This window comes from Gekko japonicus, unplaced genomic scaffold (assembly GCF_001447785.1).
Source record: "Gekko japonicus isolate JY-2015 unplaced genomic scaffold, Gekko_japonicus_V1.1 scaffold1889, whole genome shotgun sequence".
Classification (NCBI taxonomy): domain Eukaryota; kingdom Metazoa; phylum Chordata; class Lepidosauria; order Squamata; family Gekkonidae; genus Gekko; species Gekko japonicus.
The window spans coordinates 40,089-63,535 of NW_015162006.1; the positions used below are offsets into that span (position 1 = coordinate 40,089).

At 49.9% G+C, this 23,447-nt stretch overlaps 1 protein-coding gene across 1 annotated transcript in view; it reads right to left on the minus strand.

Moving 5' to 3' along the window:
* MEGF6 (multiple EGF-like-domains 6) overlaps positions 1 to 23,447 on the minus strand; it is a 279,570-nt gene that overhangs the window by 19,066 nt on the left and 237,057 nt on the right. The window contains exons 19-28 of the mRNA XM_015405472.1: positions 21,443 to 21,568; positions 17,836 to 17,967; positions 16,941 to 17,069; positions 16,636 to 16,767; positions 15,195 to 15,323; positions 13,494 to 13,622; positions 13,236 to 13,364; positions 11,309 to 11,437; positions 9,137 to 9,265; positions 161 to 289 (exon numbers count right to left, since the gene is read on the minus strand). Coding sequence (XP_015260958.1) covers positions 161 to 289; positions 9,137 to 9,265; positions 11,309 to 11,437; positions 13,236 to 13,364; positions 13,494 to 13,622; positions 15,195 to 15,323; positions 16,636 to 16,767; positions 16,941 to 17,069; positions 17,836 to 17,967; positions 21,443 to 21,568 — 1,293 coding nt within the window. The remainder of the gene's footprint in view (positions 1 to 160; positions 290 to 9,136; positions 9,266 to 11,308; positions 11,438 to 13,235; positions 13,365 to 13,493; positions 13,623 to 15,194; positions 15,324 to 16,635; positions 16,768 to 16,940; positions 17,070 to 17,835; positions 17,968 to 21,442; positions 21,569 to 23,447) is intronic.

The window sequence follows — 23,447 nt, forward strand, 5'->3', positions numbered from 1 at the left end:
GGAGGTGGTTTTGTGGGGGGAGGGGAAGGGAAAGGAGTTTGTAAGCCGCTCTGAGACTCCAAGTGAAGGGCGAGGTATAAATCCAATCTCTTCTTCTTCTCTTCTACACCAAACTGGCTCTCACCGGACTGCCAGGCCCCAGCAGAACTGGGCCTCTCACCTTTTTCACAATGACGTCCTCTCCATCCTGGCGGGCAGTCACAAGCACCTGTGATGTGATGGCACGAGATGCCGTTCTCGCAGTCGCACCGCTTCTCACACTGGTCCCCGTACGTCCCCTCTGGGCAAGCTGCAAAGAAAAGGAAGGATTTAGCAGCTTGGCCTCTGCAGAATCACAAGAAATCCACCCTCAGACAAACATAGACCAGGGAACAACAACAGCCTTAAGAACTGGCACAGCAAAAAATATTCATGTCGAACTGATACCCTAAGAACATAAGAGATGCCAATGTTGGATCAGGCCAAAGGCCCATCCAGTCCAACACTCTGTATCCCACAGTGGCCAGAAATACCAGGTGCCATCAGGAGGTCCACCAGTGGGGCCAGGACATTAGAAGCCCTCCCACTGTTGACACCCCCCCCAAGCACCAAGATGACAGAGCATCACTTGCCCCAGAGTCCCTATCTATACCTTGTGGCTAATAGCCACTGATGGACCTCTGCTCCATATGCTTATCTAATTCCCTTTTGAAGCCGTCCATGCTTGTAGCCACCACCACCTCCTGTGGCAGTGAATTCCATGTGTTAATCACTCTTTGGGTGAAGAAGTACTTCCTCTTATCCGTCCTAAAGGGGAGGCATTTAAACTTTAAACCCCTTTCCTTCTCTTGCAGAGTTTCATCATACAGATGTGGCCTGACTCCAGGAGGGGAGGGGGGGGGTTTAAATACAAATACACGTGGCACGTTACTAGAAATATCAAAATCTGCCATCCACCTCGGCTGCTCAGAAGTCCACTGGGGCGGATGAAATGTTTCATAACATTCTGAACAAAGTCAAGACTGTTTTGCAAGTGTGTCCACCTGTCCTCTGGATTTCAAGGCAGTTCCATCCACGTGGAGACAGCCCAAAATCCCAGAAGGTGGAAGGAGGTGGAGGATGCCTTTATGGCAGCTACACAGCATCTGTCAGAGCAACTGTTCCTTTTCAATTCCTTTGGAGGGCTTTAGCATGGATATGACCAGGGGTCGTTTCATAGAAAAAGAGGTGCAGGAGCTCATTAGCATACGTCATTAGCATAACTTAATTGCATATGCCACACCCCCTGACATCACTGGAAGTGCATCAGAAGGCAACACCCACCGCTCAGGCTCCACTGGATGGTTTTGGATTGCTAGCTATTGGGGGGGGGCATGCAGATCTGCCCTCACAGAGGAGGGAGAGCTTGTACCTGAATAAAACTTGGTCTTAGAGGTGCCACTGGACTGCTTTGGACCGGGGGGGCCGAAGGGAGCTCTGCAACTTACCTGGCTGCTTCTTGCTCTGACTGAGGTCTGCTGGAGCAGGGGGTGGGGCTTGTTGCATGTGCCCGCCCCCTGGGCTCTTTACTGCCGGAGCTCCGCTCCTTCAGGAAATTACCCCTGGATATGACCAGAGGCACAAGCCTTTGGCAAAAGCTGAGGGCTTTTTGGCCTTTGGTTGTTTGCCTGTGTCTTGCCATCTGAGGCTGAGTCAGCTGAGCCAATGGATCCAGGATTAGGCCAGGACATGATGTACTGTGTTGTACTGTTTGTTTGTTTTCTTTTTGCTGATTTAAACTGAGTTTTCTTCCTTTCTTTCCTCCTCTGACCTACATGTCTTGAACAAAACTGTATTTTCAGATCTCCTAGTTCGTTACTCGCTTTGGGTCCCCCTCCGGGGAGAAAAGCAAGATAAATGTACTGAAATAAATAATAAATAAACACCACGTTGTAATTGTGCATCTGGCCAGGAAAGCAGAAAATGAAGTTTGCACAAGTTTGAGGTTTGGGTGGCTCCCTGATATACCCTTCCTGGCTACTTTCCAGGTTCTTAGGAGACCCGTGAGAAGAGTGGATGAATGGGACATGGACAGAGTTGATCAGCTCTCACTCTCATAGAAGGTAAGATGCAATACAGGGAAACAATAGCCATGGAGGAAGGACGAATGGGGGGAGGAGGGGGGAGGGAACAGTGCAGATTGCCAAAAGGTGCTGTGAACGTATGGCTGAAGAAGAAACATCACAGCATACAAGAAGCGAAAAATCACACAATCTTTTGCAGTCCAGCATAGAGGCCATAGCTGCAGCCTGTTTTTGAAGGTATCCGGTCTCAGAACCTGATTCCAGCCTTTGTGTAGAAAGGGAATGATGTCTTTGTAAGTAAGTTTCAGTGGACCCAGCTTTTTAATACTGGCCCACTTTTGAATGTCAGCCACGTACCATTACAGAGACGACTGGATGCAGGTTTTCTGGACTGCACCATGAGGTCCCTGTAGGCCCGGAAGCTATGGGGTGGGCCACCCGCTACAATCTCCTTATGGTTGTTTGGACCCAGTAGAGCTCTGCCAGGATCTTCCGGCACAGTCGAGGGACAGCTGCAGAATGACCTGAAGCCTCAGGTCTGCTAGCATTGACAGCATCCCCTATTGCTGCAGATGCATCCATTGTTGGCCAGTCTCCGATGCCCGAAGCCTCAGGCGGGAGAGGCCTGTCTCAACTGTCCCCCTGTTCCTTCTAAGACTGGCAGTGGGGCCCTTCCTTGAAGCCTTTCCGTCTTCCATACCAACAAGGTAAGAGACTCCAAGAAAGTGGGTCTAGACCAGGCTTACCAAGTACTTACCGTGATTCGGCGGGGGACACATACATCTTCCCAGGACCATTCCCGCGCGGACAACAGACGCGCAGCACCATGCTGTCGCCGGGAAGTGACGCCGGGCGACGCTCTGGCAATGGGGCTGGAAACTCGATGGTACCGTCGAGTTTTCAGCCCCATTGTCAGAGCGTCGCCCAGTGTCACTTCCTGGCGACTGCATGGTGCGTTACAGGGAGGAATGTTCCGGCCGGGGAGCATGTGCCCCCCGCCGGATCGCGGTAAGTACTTGGGAACCCTAGTCTAGACTCAGACCGAGTAGATCTCTGCCAGGCTGTTCCTGTGAAGTCGGGGACCGGCGGTAGAATGACCTGAAGCTTTGGGTCTGTCAGCACTGACAGTGGCTTGCTATTGGCCAGTCTCCAATGCCCAGAACTTCCAGCGGGAGAGGCTAGTCTCAACGGTCCCTTTTTTCTTTTTTAAGACCAGCAATGGGTCCTTTCTTCAAGGCTTTTTCATCATCCAGACCAATAAGGCGCAAGAGCCTCCAAGAAAGTGGAGCTAGGCTCAAGCGTCCTGCTGGATGCTTGAAATGGGAGGGTCAGCCTCGCTCTGAGCCAATACAATCCACACAAATTTGCATAGCCCTGCCTGGAGCGAGAGGAGGCGTCGCCTAACCAGTTTGGATGACTTCCCCCACTGAAGGAGAAGGGTGCTTTCTTATCTACTTGCACTTGGATCTCCCAAAGTAGCTTTTGAAAACAAATAGTTCCTTGTAGAAGGAAACATCTCTTTGTTGAAGGTAGGGATGTCTCAAATTGTGTTTACCATTTACCATCGACCAGAGTTTCTTCCTTCACCACCACCAAGCCTGTAGCCGAAAGCAAGCAGAAGAGGTCCCTTTGCTCCAACAGAAACTTAGGAGCAGAGTATTTTCAGTGGAAACGGTGCCAGATAAAAGGTCCAAGGGTTTTTTTAATGTTTTTTGGCATCCAGAGGGATTGGGAGTGCTGACTAGGGAAGAAAGAGAGGAAGCTACGAGTAATGCGAATCACGCCACGCTTTTCATAAAAGAGCTCTCCCTCTGGACGTATTCGGGTGTGAAAAGCTCTCCCTTGCATGGAGCCAGACTTTATTGGAAGTGTTATTCCTGGCCACTGTCGGGAGGCTTCGGATGCCAGGACAATCTCACCACAGTCCAGGGTATTTAGCGAGACAAACCCCATAGTCATGAGTTTGCTGTTGCTTCTGTCCTCACCGAAGGAGGCTGAAGTCTGAAGCGGCAGCAAAGCCCGATCGAGCGCTCTTCGTAAGGATTGGGCTCCCCAAATCCAGGCAGACTAATTTTTATGCAAACGGTTTGCTAATTAAGCAAAATTAAGCATGTTAACTGTGGTACTGTTGGCCAGTCGCTCTATGCTCCTTGGCAACTAACACAAAGAACTTCAAAGGATCTGAGGACTTGTTACAAGACAGTAGGATTTGCTGGAAAACTAGGAGAGACTTCCTAACAGTTTGACAACAAAACCAATTATCAGGGAGAAAGGGGTCCTTTGCTGGAGCGGGAGCACGGAGACCTCCAGCACCTTTTGGGAATGCTCTAGTTAGCACTTCCTGTTTTGAACAGGAAGTTAGGCAAGATGCCCCGTAGAAGTGGTCTTCTGCCCATTGGTTGGAACCTTCAGGTGGATCCCACCATTGGGCCATGGCCTCTGTAGAAACGCCATACTTTTTGCTGTCCTCTGGAAGAACCTACTGCTAGTTGACATGTACAGGGGGTCAGCGCTCGCTGCCTCCTGCCTTCCTTTACACCCATGCTGAGAGGCGCACCAACTACAGTCACTCAGTGGTGGTGAGGATTCCATGTTATGTCAAGGTTGTGGTGGGAGCTTGGAATGTGAAGCTTCTAGAAGCTACTGACAAGGCCTCTCCTGCCTTTACAGCAGAACCTGGCCCCATAGATGTAGCTGGGTGACTTGAAGGGGGTCAGGCGCTGTCTAGAGCAACATTGGTGGAAAACCCATACTGAATCTGACAGAACATCCTACAGAGCTCACTGGAAGACCTGTGAAGCAGTGAGGAAAATAGCAAAAAAAAAATGCTTCTTCTCAGCGATCATTGCATTAGCCAATTCAGGACCATCCCGATTGTTTAAGACATCCTAGCATCCGTGGACTCCTAAATCTCAGTCTTCACTGTCCCAAAAATAGGAAGTTAGTTCAGATGCTTGTGCAGGTTTTTTTGCTGATAGAATTTCTCAAAATACATTCTGATTTGGATGTCAGTTGCAACATGGCTCAGACAGATAAAACGGCCAGTCCTCTGCCTGGCCTGTTTATCGGGTCCCAGATCTGAAAAAGTTGGCCAATAAGACCACTTCCAGCTTTATAAAGCATCTTGTTGTTCAGAGTACCAGACTCCCGAACTTGTTGTATTTTAGACATGACTCCATTCATTGGGATTTATAGTTCAAAAGTCGTTTTTATAAATGGGAACGGATCTGATACTAAATTACTATGTTATTATGTTATAACTGTTGATGTATGTTGAAAACTTTGTCTGTGATTAATTGGCTGGTTTGTAATTTTGGATTCTCAGGGCTTTTGCATACTGTTTTGCTGTTATTGAATACGTTATAAGTTATACTTGATCTTAATAAACATTTTAAAAACAAAAACAAATAAAATAAAAAATAAAGCATCTTTTAACCAGGACCATGCACTCATACCAGGTTTTTGTTCGGGTTTCCTTCATCTTGAAAGGATGTAGCAGACATTTCACCCATAGGCAGGGCTCTTTTTGTAGAAAAAGCCCAGCAGGAACTCATTAGCATAATAGGCCACACCCAACAGCAGAAACTCATTAGCATATTAGGCCACACCCCTGACACCGCAGCTAATTAGCATATTAGGCCGCAGCCCCGTGTTGCCAGAAGTGTGGTCATCCAGCCACACCCACCTTTTGCTTCTTATTCTGTTTACCTTGTTTGTTGTCAAAACCCAGGGCTTTTTTTGTAGCAGGAACTCCTTTGCATGTTAGGCCACACACCCCCAATGTAGCCAATCCTAATGAGTTTCTGCTGTTGGGTGTGGCCTATTATGCTAATGAGTTCCTGCTGGGCGTGGCCAACTCGGGAGCCAGCCGGAACTCCATTCCTGTGCGTTCCTGCCCAAAAATAGCCCTGGCTGTGCCTATCTTTGAGAAGAGGTTTGTGTGTATGTGTAGGGAGACACACTTGTGTCCACTTGCTTTTCTCTTCTCTGCCCCATTACAGAGTTCTCACCCTTCCACCTTTCACTGCTCTGAGAATGTTTGATAAAGAACTGTGGGAATGTGTGAGAAAAGGTTTGTAGAGATTGACAGATGGCCAGGTCAGGCTTGTACTGCGGAGCCAGGAGTATTTGAACAGCCTGCCTAACCCAGGTGCAGAGCCAGCATCAGCATACCCTGAGGTAGGGCAGCTGCCAGGGCACAGGACATTCTGACTGGGCCCACTGACTCCCCTCCCCAACTTATCTGCTTGTGTTCCACTGTGCTCCCAGCTACACCCAGTGCCCAGTGCCACTGGTAGGGATGGTCACAAACCAAACCACGAACCAAAATTTGTCAAGAATTTTGCTTTGTTCGTGATTTGTGAACCGAAGTTCATGATGGGTCTTTTAAAGCAGTTCGTGGAGGTTCGTGGTGGTTCATGGATACAGCAGAAAGCAGAGGTTTAAAGGGACTCCACAAGACAGCCCAAAACAGCTGAGCAGAGGAAGCAGGCTGCTCCCTGTAGCTTAGCTGTATTTCGGGCTTTCTGCAAACTTTGTTTAAAGGGACTGTTTTTCAATGGGGTTTGCAAGGTCACGAACCACAAGTCACTTCGGTTCGTGAATGAACCTCCCAGTTTGGTTCGTGGTTCAGTTTGTGGTTCGGCCATGAACCAACACGGACTTCATTTTTCTGGTTCATGCCCATCCCTAGCCACCGGGAAAAGGGTTGCAGGCAGTAGTGAGCATGGGCAATGGGAGAGCTCACAACTGATCAGGAAAAGGACACACAGGCAGGAAGGAGGCATGTGAGTGAGGGAAAAGGAAGGAGGGCATGTGTGGGGGTCTGGGGGTGAATAGAAGAGGGGAGGGAGCCCTGGAAATTCTCTGCCCAAGGCCGCTCAAAACTTGGAACCAGCCCTACTAGCTGCAGACCTGACACAGTCCCTCCTCATCAACCTTCCTGGCACTCAGGAGACCAGCAGAGAAAGTTTAGGGGAAAGTGTGGAAGAAACTCAAACCGTGCACATTTGCTGGGTGAAAATCTGGCCCTTTGTCCAAAGACCTCCGAGGACTTGGCACCAGTCCTTAGCCCTCCAATATAGAATGGAAATGCCAAACCAAACCACGAACCAAAATTTGTCAAGAATTTTGCTTTGTTCGTGATTTGTGAACCGAAGTTCATGATGGGTCTTTTAAAGCAGTTCGTGGAGGTTCGTGGTGGTTCATGGATACAGCAGAAAGCAGAGGTTTAAAGGGACTCCACAAGACAGCCCAAAACAGCTGAGCAGAGGAAGCAGGCTGCTCCCTGTAGCTTAGCTGTATTTCGGGCTTTCTGCAAACTTTGTTTAAAGGGACTGTTTTTCAATGGGGTTTGCAAGGTCACGAACCACAAGTCACTTCGGTTCGTGAATGAACCTCCCAGTTTGGTTCGTGGTTCAGTTTGTGGTTCGGCCATGAACCAACACGGACTTCATTTTTCTGGTTCATGCCCATCCCTAGCCACCGGGAAAAGGGTTGCAGGCAGTAGTGAGCATGGGCAATGGGAGAGCTCACAACTGATCAGGAAAAGGACACACAGGCAGGAAGGAGGCATGTGAGTGAGGGAAAAGGAAGGAGGGCATGTGTGGGGGTCTGGGGGTGAATAGAAGAGGGGAGGGAGCCCTGGAAATTCTCTGCCCAAGGCCGCTCAAAACTTGGAACCAGCCCTACTAGCTGCAGACCTGACACAGTCCCTCCTCATCAACCTTCCTGGCACTCAGGAGACCAGCAGAGAAAGTTTAGGGGAAAGTGTGGAAGAAACTCAAACCGTGCACATTGCCCTGGAAATTCTCTGCCCAAGGCCGCTCAAAACTTGGAACCAGCCCTACTAGCTGCAGACCTGACACAGTCCCTCCTCATCAACCTTCCTGGCACTCAGGAGACCAGCAGAGAAAGTTTAGGGGAAAGTGTGGAAGAAACTCAAACCGTGCACATTTGCTGGGTGAAAATCTGGCCCTTTGCCCAAAGACCTCCAAGGACTTGGCACCAGTCCTTAGCCCTCCAATATAGAATGGAAATGCTGCGCAAAAAAAAAATAAAAATGGGGCTAGCTTGGAGGTTTGGCAAAATTCCCAGTGGTTGCAAGTCCCCTAATGGGACAGGCAGTAAACCAAGCAGCATGGCTCGTGTTGCAGCACGTGAGGTTGCCCCAAGGGCATGCCAAGTCCACTTGGGCCTCGTTACCTGGCTCTCACCTCTGACAGAAGGAGCAAATGGTGATGATCCAAGGCAAACATTGAGAGATGGTAAAAGGAAGGTAGAGCGGCTGGCCTTCGAGAGCTCAAGTCCCGGCGTTTTCCATAAAGGGAAGGGTAATTGAAACCAGACTAGGGTGATGCCAGTTGTAATTTGCATCTGGAAAATTCTAGCAAACATTAGAAGAAGTGCTCAGAACTCCTTTTGGGTCCTGTCCCCCGCTGGACAGATCTCAGTCCAGGGAGGCATCTAAATTCAGGAGCATTCTCATTTAGCACGCTTTCAAATGTTCTGTCCTTGTAGCACCAGTCCTGCTATTTTGTAGATCGTTTCCGTTCTATATAATTTCCTGAAAATGTTAATTTCTTAAAACTCGGTGCAAACTCTCGTAGTCTTGTTCTGTGCCTGCATTGATTAGAAACTCCTGCCTCTCATCATATGAAGGATGCTTCCCAGTGCCTCCTGATCAGAATTCCTCTCTGGATCTTGGAGTTTTGATTTCCCTGTTCTTATTTCCAAAGGGAACTAGGAGATTAGGAAGCTGTTGCACTTCCCATTTCAAAACTCTTTACCAATCGATGTGTGCATGCTTGACACACTTCGAAGGCCATCTGTTTATTTGTTAGGGATCATTTTCCTACCTAAATTGGCCCCAAGTTGTTCTTTGCTTCCCCAGCATGGTGTTGGAAGGGATTGAGATCAGGAAAATGTAGGTCAAGCAGGAGAGAAGGTTAAATGCTCCTTCCTGCAGAACTGATGCGCCAGTCCAATACAGGTGCTGTCTTCAAGTGAGAACGAAACACACCAGGAAATCCATTCACAGATTGCCTACAGAACGTGTCATTAGACCCCGAGCACCCCAGCATGTTTTGACTTACTGCTTTGGCACTTCTCTCCTGTCCAGCCAGTGCGGCAAAGGCAATGCCCTGTCTGCCGCTTGCACAACCCTCCATTTAGGCAGTCGCAGCTTTGCTTGCAGTCCATCCCGTATTTTCCTTGGGCACACTCTAAGGGAAAAGATGCGTTCAGAGAAGGCACATGGTGTATATAGACTTTCAGCATTCATCTTGCAAGGATAGAAGAAGAGAAGAAGAAGAAGAGATTGGATTTATAACCCGCCCTTCACTTGGAGTCTCAGAGCAGTTGACAATCTCCTTTCCCTTCCCCTCCCCACAACAGACACCCTGTGAGGTAGGCGGGGCTGAGAGAGCTCTGACAGAAGCTGCTCTTTCAAGAACAGCTCTGACAGAACTATGGCTTGCCCAAGGTCATCCAGCAGCTGCTAGTGGAGGAGTGGGGAATCAAGCCCGGTTCTCCCAGATTAGAGTCCTCGCACTTCAAACTGCCACTTTTGAGAGATGAAGATGGTCTAATCCATTTTAATTGGGATTTTAATGATTTTAACATATTACCCACACTGCACCAGGGTTGGGAAAGAGCTATCAAATCAAGCAAATGCATAAATACATCTGCTGAATTCCACATATTGAACAACAGTTGGCATCTTTTTAAAAAAATTCTGCTCCTCTTTTAAAGCCAAACTGGACTCTCAAAAACAGATTTTCAGAGTTCAGCTTGTGTGTCTGCCCTATCCCTCCTCCTAAGAGGGAGGCTAGCTGAATGGACTGACAAGTGTATTCTTACCCAGCTCACAGGCCAATCCAATCCATCCTTCAGGGCATTTGCAACGCCCAGTTACAGGATCACAGGTTCCACCATTTTGACACAGACACTGCTGCTGGCAGCTTGTTCCATAGAAGCCATCTGGACACACTTGAAGGGGGGGGGAACAACCATCACCATTGGATCAGATTCAAACAGAGTCCTAAACCTTCAACAGAATGAATTTTCAGAAACCCAGATTGACTTAAGGCAAGGTAGGTTTATGCTGGGGTTTTATGGAAGGGAGAGAGAGACAGGGAAGAAACCATGTAAGCATTCCAGGAGAGAGTTCTGGGAATAAAGGGTAACAATGATAGGGCAGGACTGGTGTCAGGGGTCGACACTGTTGATTGAAGACATGGGGTCAAGTCTCACATTTCCAAACACAGGAATGTCTGGAGGCAGAATGCAAAAGACTCATGCTCTGCATCCCATTGTCAGCTGGGCCTCTGTCTAGTCCTGGCTGCCTTGGGAGTGGGGTGATTCTGGAATGCTAACTTTCATTTCTGCTCCATCTCCTGTGTTTCTGTTATCTCTGTGTGACCTTCGGTGCCTGGTGTAGTCTTTCTCCTGGGAGTTGTAATCCGTTCCTGATTGGCCTTGGGCCATCAGGGGGGTCTCCTTCTTTGGCACTTCTCTCCTGTCCAGCCAGTGCGGCAAAGGCAATGCCCTGTCTGCCGCTTGCACAACCCTCCATTTAGGCAGTCGCAGCTTTGCTTGCAGTCCATCCCGTATTTTCCTTGGGCACACTCTAAGGGAAAAGATGCGTTCAGAGAAGGCACATGGTGTATATAGACTTTCAGCATTCATCTTGCAAGGATAGAAGAAGAGAAGAAGAAGAAGAGATTGGATTTATAACCCGCCCTTCACTTGGAGTCTCAGAGCAGTTGACAATCTCCTTTCCCTTCCCCTCCCCACAACAGACACCCTGTGAGGTAGGCGGGGCTGAGAGAGCTCTGACAGAAGCTGCTCTTTCAAGAACAGCTCTGACAGAACTATGGCTTGCCCAAGGTCATCCAGCAGCTGCTAGTGGAGGAGTGGGGAATCAAGCCCGGTTCTCCCAGATTAGAGTCCTCGCACTTCAAACTGCCACTTTTGAGAGATGAAGATGGTCTAATCCATTTTAATTGGGATTTTAATGATTTTAACATATTACCCACACTGCACCAGGGTTGGGAAAGAGCTATCAAATCAAGCAAATGCATAAATACATCTGCTGAATTCCACATATTGAACAACAGTTGGCATCTTTTTAAAAAAATTCTGCTCCTCTTTTAAAGCCAAACTGGACTCTCAAAAACAGATTTTCAGAGTTCAGCTTGTGTGTCTGCCCTATCCCTCCTCCTAAGAGGGAGGCTAGCTGAATGGACTGACAAGTGTATTCTTACCCAGCTCACAGGCCAATCCAATCCATCCTTCAGGGCATTTGCAACGCCCAGTTACAGGATCACAGGTTCCACCATTTTGACACAGACACTGCTGCTGGCAGCTTGTTCCATAGAAGCCATCTGGACACACTTGAAGGGGGGGGGAACAACCATCACCATTGGATCAGATTCAAACAGAGTCCTAAACCTTCAACAGAATGAATTTTCAGAAACCCAGATTGACTTAAGGCAAGGTAGGTTTATGCTGGGGTTTTATGGAAGGGAGAGAGAGACAGGGAAGAAACCATGTAAGCATTCCAGGAGAGAGTTCTGGGAATAAAGGGTAACAATGATAGGGCAGGACTGGTGTCAGGGGTCGACACTGTTGATTGAAGACATGGGGTCAAGTCTCACATTTCCAAACACAGGAATGTCTGGAGGCAGAATGCAAAAGACTCATGCTCTGCATCCCATTGTCAGCTGGGCCTCTGTCTAGTCCTGGCTGCCTTGGGAGTGGGGTGATTCTGGAATGCTAACTTTCATTTCTGCTCCATCTCCTGTGTTTCTGTTATCTCTGTGTGACCTTCGGTGCCTGGTGTAGTCTTTCTCCTGGGAGTTGTAATCCGTTCCTGATTGGCCTTGGGCCATCAGGGGGGTCTCCTTGAATCATGTATATCTGCTGGCTACCCACGCTTTTATTTAGTTAAGATATCTCCATACTTTCAATCTCTCTATAAACTTTACTTCTTTGAATGAAAGATGTTGGGAAATGATTGCTGCGGGAGTCTGACACCCAGGGGTCATTTCGTAGAAAAAGAGGTGCAGGAGCTCATTAGCATAACTCATTAGCATAACTTATTTGCATGTGCCACACCCCCTGACATCACCGGAAGTGTGTCAGAAGGCAACACCCACCGCTCAGGCTTCACTGGACTCTTTTGGATTGCTAGCTATTGGGGGGGGGGGAACGTGCAGATCTGTCCTCGCAGAGGAGGGAGAGCTTGTACCTGAATAAAACTTGGTCTTAAAGGTGCCACTGGACTGTTTTGGACCGGGGGGGCAGGGGGGGGCTCTGCAACTTACCTGGCTGCTTCTTGCTCTGACTGAGGGCTGCTGGGAGCAGGGGGTGGGGCTTGTCGCATGTGCCCGCCCCCTGGGCTCTTTACTGCCGGAGCTCTGCTCCTGTGCGCTCCTGCAGGAAATGACCCCTGCTGACACCCATCAGGCACAGAATTGCCAGCCTCCACGTCAGACTTGGAGAACTCCCAGAATTACAAGTGATCTCCAGACCAGTGAGATCAGTTCCCCTGGAGAAAATGGCTGCTTCGGAGGCTGGGCTCAGTGGCATTCTACCCTCCACAAGGCTTGCTGGCAACCCTAGCCGGGCACCCCTTGCAATAGCCCTAGAGCTAGGGTTGCCAGCCCCCCCCCCCGGGTTGGCAGGGGGCCCCCCTTTGGGGGGGGGGGTGTTCCCCATGATTGGAGCTACACTGCAGGGGGGCAACATGTGACTTCCTTGATCTCGTTCTTAGCCCAGTTGTTGTGTGAAAGGGTCAAGAAGAATGACTGTGCTGGTGCGATAGCTCTGGGTATGGTTGCCAAGTCCATCTTCCACCCCTAGGAACTGGTGTGCTCAGCTGCCCTGCCCCTTGAAAGGAAGAGCTAGAAGCAGGCTCTCCCTTTAAAGACAGGCATTCAGGTTAATTTAGTTAACTGTAATTTAACTGCCCGTTAAACATTTAAATACTCCCCGAACAAAAAAAAATATCCTGCCTATGGGCCTGAACCTACCACCGGCCCCTTAGAGCAAGACACCTTCATGCAGTTAAACGGTTGTGTCCTGAAGCTTTCAGGGCAGAGTTCCAGCAGGACAGAAAGGTCCTGCTGGAGGAATAATACCAGAAAGCCAGTCTAACAAAAGAGAGATCAAGGCACTGGCCACCGATACCTTGCTTGCAGGCCGCTCCCGTCCATCCAGGCGCACAGAGGCACTGCCCGCTGACGTGGTCACAGGTGGCGCCGTTGAAGCAGCTGCATTCGCGGCTGCAGTTCTCCCCGTACCAGTGAGGCTGGCAAGCTGCAGGGGAAGCAGACAGATGAGAGGGAGCTCTTGAATGCAAGACTGTAGCTCGCCGCATTGTCTCCAAGGGTTGGCTGGGCCAAGAGGGCTTCTGGCTTGGAGAGGGCTTTGCCGTAGATCACTTACTCTGGTCGCAGTTTGGGCCAATCCAGCCAGCAGGACAGATGCAGCGCCCCGTCACGGGATCACAGCGGGCTCCATTCAGGCACTGGCAGGTCTCCCGGCATTCCACCCCGTAAAACCCGTCTGGACAGGCTGGGAGGGGAAAAGAACCCCACAAGGGCGTGTAAAAGTGATTTCTGATGGAGAAAGGCCAGGCATATAACTCAGACGTTTCCCTTTAGAGTCTCTGAAGCCCTTTTAAAAAATCACAGTAAGTCCAGGGCTCTCCTTCTTTGTTGGCTCTCGGTAAGGAAGGGCTCGCAGTAAGCCCAGGACTAAAGTAAGATTTGAATGGGGGACTCACACGCTTCACCGTGACGCTATGCCAACTCCACAGTTGCTACTATTGCTCCTTCAGCACTATCCATGGGTAGTTGGCAGAATAATATAACATCTGGAATCCCAATTTGTGATAGACCCCATCTGCTGAGGTTTTGGTTAGATATATAGGAATTCTCATTGTATTTTATTTTGATGTATTGTAGCAGTTTTTGACTGTTTGTATATTATATCTGGTGGAACCTGCCCCGAGCTCACTATGCAGGGAGGGCGGAATACAACACTAATAAAAAGAAGAAGAGGAGGAGGAGGAGGAGGAGGAGGAGGAAGAGGAGGAGATTGGATTTATACCCCGCCCTTCACTACCCAAGGGAGTCTCAGAGCGGCTTACAGACTCCTTTCCCTTCCCCTCCCCACAACAGACGCCCTGTGAGGTGGGTGGGGCCGAGAGAGCTCTGACAGAAACTGCTCTTTTTCAAGAACAGCTCTTATCAGAACTACGGCTTGCCCAAGGTCATCCAGCCAGGTGCAAGTGGAGGAGTGGGGAATCAAACCCGGTGCTCCCAGATTAGAGTCCGCGCACTCAACCACTACACCAAACTGGTGGTAAAACAAAATAAATATCCAAAAAGACAGATTCCCGCCCCAAGGAGTTCACCCCCTGAATTTCAACAGGAAGGCAAGCAACAGAAAGACGGGAAAGCGGACAGAAGATACAGGGAGTGCTGAGCCATTTGGTCCTGTAGTAAAATTTAATCCTATAGCGAAATTTTTAATTTGAAGGGTTCTGGATAGAGAACTGGCTTTGAAGCAGGGCACTTTTCAAGAAAGTGTCTATTATCCCCTTCTTTTTGGTGGTTTGGGGGTACAGTAAAAGGAGGGGAGATGGTTTTCTCTTGCAGGAAGCATGTCCTTTAACCTGAATTGGCTATGATGTCCAGTGCGTGTTCCCTGACGGGCCAGAATACTTATTCATAGGAAGAAGCAGAGGCAACGTGAAAAAATGGCACCAAGGCAGTTGCCAACTGGGCAATGAGCAGGAAGAAAACAGCCAATGAAAAAGGAGAGCAAGGAATGAGAGATGAGAGAGCTCCTCCCCCTCCAGAGATCACTGTGTTCAGACCGAAAATGTCAAAACACACGAGCAAAGGAGGAGAATCAGAAAACACGCCCCTCCCCAGAGAGCACTATTTTCACAACTAAAATGTTTGTGGGGTAACACCTGGCACAGGCCGGCTTTTCCTTTACCAGCTGCTGCAAGACAATTTACAGCCAAGCAGTGGAAACTAAAGAAAACTCACCTCACTGGGTAGTAAAAATACAGGATATGAGCAGTCAGAGGCTTCAAGCCCCAATTCAGAAAAGCGTACAGTTCAAGTTACTTACGGCGCTCGCAAAAGGTACCCCTCCAGCCAGAAGCACAAGTACAGGCCCCGCTCACGTGGTCGCAGGCGGCTCCATTATCACACTGGCACCGGTGCCGGCAGTTTGGGCCAAAGCTTCCTTCCGGGCACTCTTGGGAGAAAACAAAGGGACGGGAAAGAAAGGTCATAGGAAAGAGGCAGTGTCTGTGGGTCCCAAAGTCAAGCACAGCTAAGGAGGGTGTTGATGTCTGCCAGGCAATGATTGTCACCCTGCTCTGGGGCCCTGGGGCCTTTGGCAGCTTCTCAAAGTGCTGGTCACTGGTACCAGCCCTGTGTCCCTGTACATTAAGGTCCGCTGGGCGAGGGCCTGCACTGGAGGCCTTCTGATGCTAAGCTTGTGACTTAGGGTTGCTAGGTGCCTTCCTCCTGCTGACAGGGAGATTTGGGAGGGCATTCCAGGGTAGGGTTGCCAAGTCTTATTTACTCACCGGCGGGGGAGCGTCTGCTCGCTCTGGGAGCTGGCCGCGGACGTGCGCGCCGCCAGAACATCACCGGAAGTGACGCACGACGTAGGGCACGTTGGGGGCGTGGCCCAGATCATCGGGGGGGAAACCATATGGTTTCCCCCCCGATGATCTGGGCCACGCCCCCAACGTGCCCTACGTCGTGCGTCACTTCCGGTGATGTTCTGGCGGCGCGCACGTCCGCGGCCAGCTCCCAGAGCGAGCAGACGCTCTGGTGACGCAGCTTCGGGGGCGGGGTTCTCCCCGGGGCCCGATTCCGCCCCGGCGGAAATCGGACCTCCAAAGCAGGGCTGCTCTCAGAGCTGTTCTCTCAAAGGCACTTCTCGGGAGAGCTCTCTCAGCCCCACCTACCTCGCAGGGTGTCTGTTGTGGGGAAGGGGAAGAAGATAGTAAGCCGCTCTGAGACTCCTTTGGGTAGTGAAGGGCGGGGTATGAATCCAATCTCTTCTCTTCTCTTCTCTTCACTTCCAGAAGTGACATCATTGCATCAGTGATGTCAGGGTGACGCTCTACTTTCTGGGCAAAACTCTATGGTAAAAGTGGCTACAAACCATAGAGCTTTGCCCCAAAAGTGGAGTGTTGCCCCCGACGTTGCCAAGGTGATGATGTCACTTCCAGAAGTGAGGTCAGCACGTTGCCGATGACACACAGGGACACCTGTTTGAGGGCGGGGTTCCCCCCACCAGCCAGAGCCCACAAAAACAGGGGATTCCCCATTCCCACCTGTGGACTGGCAAGCCTATTGTGACTCCAAGTTTTTCATTAGGGCTTTTTTGTGGGTGTGCTGGTTCCCCTATTTGGGAACTGTTTCCTCACGAAGGGTCCCAGCCTCGCCCTCTGTGTTGGGCGGGCAATGACAACCTTTACATCAGTTGCACACTTGGTGCACGGCGGGCTCCACAGAATGATCGATGGGAAAGACCGGAAGGACACACTCACTCTGATCGCAACGAGCTCCTGTGTAGCCGGCTTCACAGACACACTGTCCCGTCACGGCATTGCAATTCCCATCGCTGTTGCTGCAGTCGCAAGGGTTAGCGCAATCGGGACCCCAGTGGCCAACGTCGCAGGCTGAAAAGGAGGACCGTGTTGCAGAAGTCAACGGAGGAGGGAGGAGAGTTCCGTTGCTCAAAGAGAAAAGCTCTTTGGCAGAGCGCCACGATGCAAACCGTCCTTAGGTGAGTGGGGATGGCCTTTGCATGAGTGAGAGAGAGTGGGAGAGAGAAAGAGAGAGTGCACACTACCTCTTTGGCAGCTGTAGCCAGTCCAGCCCGGGGCACAGCTGCATCTCCCCGACTCTGGGTGACAGTGGCCTTCGTTCCCACAGTTGCAGCGCATTTGGCAGTCCTGCCCAAACCAGCCAGGGGGACACACTGCAAAGGGAGGTAACATGAAGCCATTTATTACCACCTCCATCCCTGTGCATGGCGTAGGGTTGCCAAATCCCCCGGTTTGCCAGGGGTCCCCCGTTTTTGGGGTTCTACCCGCCGCCGGCCAGATGGCCAGCGGGGGAAGCCCCGCCCCCAACACCCACAGCCACTGTTCCCTCTAAGCTGAGTTAGTGTGAGCTAGCTCACTGTTTTTTATCCTCCAGCTCACACATTTTTATCTTAGCTCAGGAGGGATGGCTCCAAAGCAAACTAATTTATGCAGCAGCCAAATTACTTGCTCACAACTGTATTGCCAGTAGCTCACAAAGTAGAATTTTTGCTCACAGGACTTCACAGCTTAGAGGGAACATTGCCCACAGCCACCCACCTCTCTCCCTTTAAGTGTGCGGAACCCGTGTTTCCTCCCAAGACCAATCTCCGCAAGCTTGCCGGAAAATGCCAGCTTCGTGCTCTTAAAATGGAAACGCGGCTGCTCTTAAAGGGGAAACGCCGGCTCCTGCATTTAAAAGGGAAATGCCGGCTCCTTTAAGTGCTGGGAACTGCCGTTTCTGGAGATCTGGCGCACGGGCGGGGGGGGTGTGGATGTCCCCAACGTGACATCATCACATCGGGGATGCCCCGCCCCCTCCAGGAACGCCCCCAAAGTCCCCCGCTGGGGGTGGAAGATGGACTTGGCAACCCTAGCATGGCGCTGTGTGAGACCCTGCCCCAAAGAGCTCGCGGTTTAAAACGCGACAAAAGGACTTACCGTCTTGGCAGTGGCTGCCTGTGTATCCGGGACGGCACTTGCAAACACCTGTGGCAGGGTCACAGAGACCTTTATTTGCACACTCTGGGCAGATTTCCTGGCATCCCTGTCCCCAGCGGCCTTCAGGGCAATCTGAACCAGAGAGAGAGAGAGAGAGAGAGAGAGAGAGCAATGCTAGAGATCCAGCTCAGCAGTGACTTCTGGCTCTCCTCCTGCTAGTGATCGGGTCATGTGGGGAGGGTGGGCAAAGCAGGGAGGCCTTGATGAATCCTGTCCAAATCATGGCTCCTTCTAGCAATTTTTTATTTGTAAAAAATTCTTTATTCATTTATTTATTCGATTTATACCCCGCCCTGCCCGCCAAAGCAGGCTCAGGGTGGCTTACAAAAGATAAAACATAAGAACAATTATGACATAAATAAAACCAGGGCTATTTTTGGGCAGGAACGCACAGAAACGGAGTTCCGGCTGGCTCTTGAGTTGGCCGCACCCAGCAGGAACTCATTAGCATAATAGGCCACACCCAAAAGCAGGAACTCATTAGGATTGGCTACAATTAGGGGTGTGTGGCCTAACATGCAAAGGAGTTCCTGCTCCAAAAAAAAAGCCCTGGGTTTTGACAACAAACAAGGTAAACAGAATAAGGAGCAAAAGGTGGGTGTGGCTGGATGACCACACTTCTGGTGACATGGGGGTGTGGCCTAATATGCTAATGAGTTGTGCTGTCAGGGGTGTGGCCTAATATGCTAATGAGTTCCTGCTGGGCTTTTTCTACAAAACCCCCCCTGAATAAAACCATCTAAAAACAATCCATTAACATAAAGTGCTAGCCGGTTGTAAACAAGTACATTAGGGATGGCAGCAGCAGTTATGTTAATACGGTCTCTGGCCTGCTTTGTTCATCAGCTTCTCGATCTTGATCATATATATGCGGCTGGCACAGGCTGTAGTGGTGGAGTCGGGCACAGGGCTCTGTCTTTCTTTAGTGATTATGTTGTTGTTAGTGGCGATAGTGGCTCCTTAGCCAAAAGCCTGGTGGAAGAGCTCCGTCTTGCAGGCCCTGTGGAACTGTAGAAGGTCCCACAGGACCCTGATCTCTTCTGGGAGTTCATTCCACCAGTACAGAGCTGCCACCGAGAAGGGCCTGGCCCTGGCTGTTGCCAGTCTGACATCTTTGGGGCCCGGGAGGGTCAATTGATTTTGTCACCCTGAACACCGTGCCCGCTGGGGTACACATGGGGAAAGGCAGTCCCTCAGGTACGTCAGCCCCTGACCATATAGGGCTTTAAAGGTAAGAACCAGCACCTTGAAGAGAACTCGGAATGCTATCGGCAGCCAATGTAATGCCCAGGGGTCATTTCGTAGAAAAAGAGCTAGGGGAACTCATTAGCATAACTCATTAGCATATGCCACACCCCCTGACATCAGGGGCCCGGCAGTGGACCTGCAAGGCCAGGCAGGCAGGGGTGGGGAGAGGCGGGGAGGAAGCAACTTACCCTCCCTCTTCTCCTGCCTCCTCCTGGCTGAATGACGGCTAGAAGTGGGGTGGCCAGAAGCAGGGGGTGGGGCTTCATCATGTGCCCCGCCCCCTGCACCTCACTTGGGGGAACTGCGTTCCCCTGCGTTCCCCCCCGAAATGACCTCTGGTAATGCCTTTAGCACAGGCTGGATGTGCTCCCGCATAGGGAGACCCATCAGAAGCCTGGCCGCTGCATTTTGCACTAGCTGCAGCTTCTGGATTTGTGACAAGGGCAGCCCCATGTAGAGAGCATTACAGTAGTCTAGTCTCGAGGTGACCATCGCGTGGATCACTGTTGCCAAGTCGTCGTGGTCGAGGAAGAGAACCAACTGCCTAATCAGCCAGAGATGGTTTTTGGTTTTTATTTTTAAAAAGTAAGTAGCCAAAGGAACCCAGGGACCCATGCAGTCCAGTCATTCAAGCACTGTTATCTGCCTTTCCAGCTTCCATTGAGGCAGCTCCTTTGCTCACACAGAACTTGCACAGTGGATGTGATCCCCACACAGCAGTGAGACAGTATTCCCTCTTCCCCTGGTGCCATGTCTTTGGATTTTCCAGCAGCAGGCAAAGACACTGTTTTCTGCCTTCTGTTTGATCCTCACAACCACCCTGTGGAATAGGTTAGGACGGTAGTGTGCAACTGGCCCAAGGTCACCCAACAAACGTCCACAGCAGAGTCGGGATTTAAACATGGGTCTCCTGGATCCCTGTCCAACAACCTAACCCAGGGATGTCAAATATATGGCCTGGGGGCCGGAACGGCCCATCCAGGGCTCTTTTTTTTTTTTTAATGAAACAATTTTATTGGTTTTATCAAGGTAACAGAGAACAGACGAGTTTTTGAATAAGGATCAAATCGGTTACAGAACAACAAGGTAAGTACATTTTAAACAGGTTGTATACGGTTACTTTTGGTGTATTAGGTTACAATGGATTAGGTATTGTACTTTTTGTTTTAAGATTATAAAAGGTTCAATTTAAAAATATTCAGAAATTTACTAGATTTGTGCATTCTACGACGATGGATATTCCAGATGGTTCTTGATTTTAAAAGAATTGCAAAATTTGGTATTTAGCTTGTGATATAGTCTCCCAGTCGAACTTATCTATATCAATTTTGTCCAGTATCGGGGACCAATTAGGGCTCTTATGCGGCCCGCAAGCAACTAGTGAAGGGAGGGAGAACAGGAAACCGTTTGGGGGGGAGTGGGTGGAGCTATTGCAATTGTGGCTTCAACACAGCAGAACAACCTCGTCTGCAGCAGTCAAGCAGCGTGGGAGCATCTGCCTAGTGCTGCACAGCTGGCTCTCCAGTCCACCCATGTGGGATTTCCTTTGCACACCCCTCCCAGCCCATGCGGCATTGCAGTGAGGATACACCAGGGCTCTAGTCGGGGGGGAGCTCTCAGGTACGGAGCTCCGGAAGAGAACCTCTAGGGGGCGGGGCCGTCACGTGGTGAAGCCCCGCCCCCTTCTTTACCCCGCCCTCTGCTTCGATCCTCATTCCGTTTGGGAATGAGGATGAAGCAGGAGGGTAAGTAGCCGGGCCTTCTGACACACTTCCGGTGATGTCAGGGGGTGTGGCCTTCTGTCACTTCCGGTGATGTCAGGGGGCGTGGCATATGCAAATAAGTTATGCTAATGAGTTATGCTAATGAGCTCCGGCAGCTCTTTTTCTACAACAAGACCCCTGGGATACACCAACTCAGAGCGTACCAGCTGTTGTCCTTTATACAGTTTATATCACCGGTACCTGGCATTATGTTTTATGGCACACATGGCCCAGCCCAAGGAAGTGACATTTATGTCAGATCCAGCCCTCGTAACAAAAGAGTTCGACACCTCTGGCCTACACCATGCAGTACAATATATAGCACTGTCGAGCAATAGGGTTGTTTTTTCACGGCCATTTCCACCTCCTAACCTCCTGATCTACCTGTGAGGGAGCTATATAATTTGAGAACTTCAGCCTCAAAAGCTACACCATGGAAAGGAATTGACAGTTGGTGCTCACTTCCATGCTAGGGGAAACTGTGTTTATTTCTGTCTGCTGGGCAGCTGTTGACAGCCAGATGTTTTGAGACTCACCCTGGCCACAATCCACTCCAGTCTTCCCAGCCGCACACTGGCACTTCCCTGTGACCCGGTCACACGGTGAGCCATTACAGGAACAGGCCTTCAGACAGTTCACCCCGTATTTCCCTTTCGTACATTCTGCAAAGTGAAATAATTGGGGAGGCGAAAACGGATGATCAAAAAGAGTGCATGGTTTAGTCAAACACAACCAAGCTCAACAGCCCAATTCATAAGAACATAAGAGAACATACGAGACGCCAATGTTGGATCAGGACAAAGGCCCATCCAGTCCAACACTCTGTATCACACAGTGGCCAAAAATACCAGTGCCATCAGGAGGTCCACCAGTGGGGCCAGGACATTAGAAGCCCTCCCACTGTTGGTTTTTTTTGGGTAATTTTTATTGTAAGTTGTGTAAACATTAAAGTGACACATCAATGCAAAACATTTTGCATTTTATGGTGCAATATAGTACAACTAGGATAAAGCGTAATGAAATTCAGCAGTTTAACAAAACTACCTATGAACAATCAATCGACAGTGTATTTCCATGTGGACCGGAGTCCCAGATTTCTTCTTTAGTGCTACTTATAATACATTAAAATGTCATAAAAAATGGTAACTCATATCATTAAGGGAGAGAGAAATTATTAAAGCAATAGGAATACAATATGGTACACTTTTTGAGAGGGTCAGTGTTTAGAGCCATTTCTGCAATTGTTTCCAATCTGGTGATATGAATTCATGCCGTGATATAAATTCTAATATCGGGAATCATTTGCTATCAAAATTTGTTTTGACTGGTTTCAATAGGGATTTGTTAATTTTGTCAGAGATATTGTCCATCAAGTATGTCTCCCACAGTTTTCTGAACCACATCTTCAGGTTGGGAGGGTAGGGTTTGCGCCAAAGAAGCCCTCCCACTGTTGACCCCCCCAAGCACCAAGATGACAGAGCATCACTTGCCCCAGAGCCCCTATCTATACCTTGTGGCTAATAGCCACTGATGGACCTCTGCTCCATATGCTTATCTAACTCCCTTTTGAAGCCGTCCATGCTTGTAGCCGCCGCCACCTCCTGTGGCAGTGAATTCCAAGTGTTAATCACTCTTTGGGTGAAGAAGTACTTCCTCTTATCCGTTCTAACCCGACCGCTCAGCAATTTCATTGAGTGCCCACGATTAATTTCACTGAGTGCCACAAGTCCCTGTTAATGAGAGGTGCCACTAATCCTCCCTCCATCTCGTTGGGTTCCCATGAATCAAAATGTTCCCCCATCCTTCAGTCCCACCACACTGATTTCAGGCTGCAAAGTTGGGGGGGGGGACATTTCAGTGATTTGGACAGTCATGAAAATAGTGATGGTTCATCACTCTTATTGGTGGTAGCTGGGTACCACGCTTTCCCCTGTCACTTTATCCTCAAGATGCCTGACACCGCTCCAATTGGCTGTCGAGAAGCCAAGGAGATGCAGCTATGCGATAGCATCCAAAGCCACTTCTGAGTGAGGACAGACAAGGAGTGGGTACAAGAAAACAGAAGAACAAAACGGCTCCCAGCAGCAGCAGACAGCACTGTCGCCATCACCCCCAGGACCAAAACAGACAATGGTAGCAGCGATACAGGGAGGGGAAATTTCATAAACCCCTGAACATTTTTAAAAGACCTTTCAGCTCAACACTGTTCCTGCTCTTTTAAGAGCTACACGGCAGGTAGAAATGCTGCAAGTTCAGCCTTCCCAATCCCTTCAACTCCACACTTGGGAAAGGCAGCAGTGGTTCAATTTCTGCTTCCTATACTGATGTAAAAAAAAGGTCTACACCTTCCCAAGTGGTCCTTTTCTCCAGGTGAACTGCTCTCTGTCACCTGGAGAACAATTGCAATAGCAGGAGATCTCCAGCCACCACCTGGAGGCTGGCAACGCTAAGGGGTGGACTCCATGGCATTATACCCCACTGAAGTCCCTCCCCTCCCCAACCCCACCCTCTCCAAGCTCCAGGGCTATTTTTGGGCAGGAA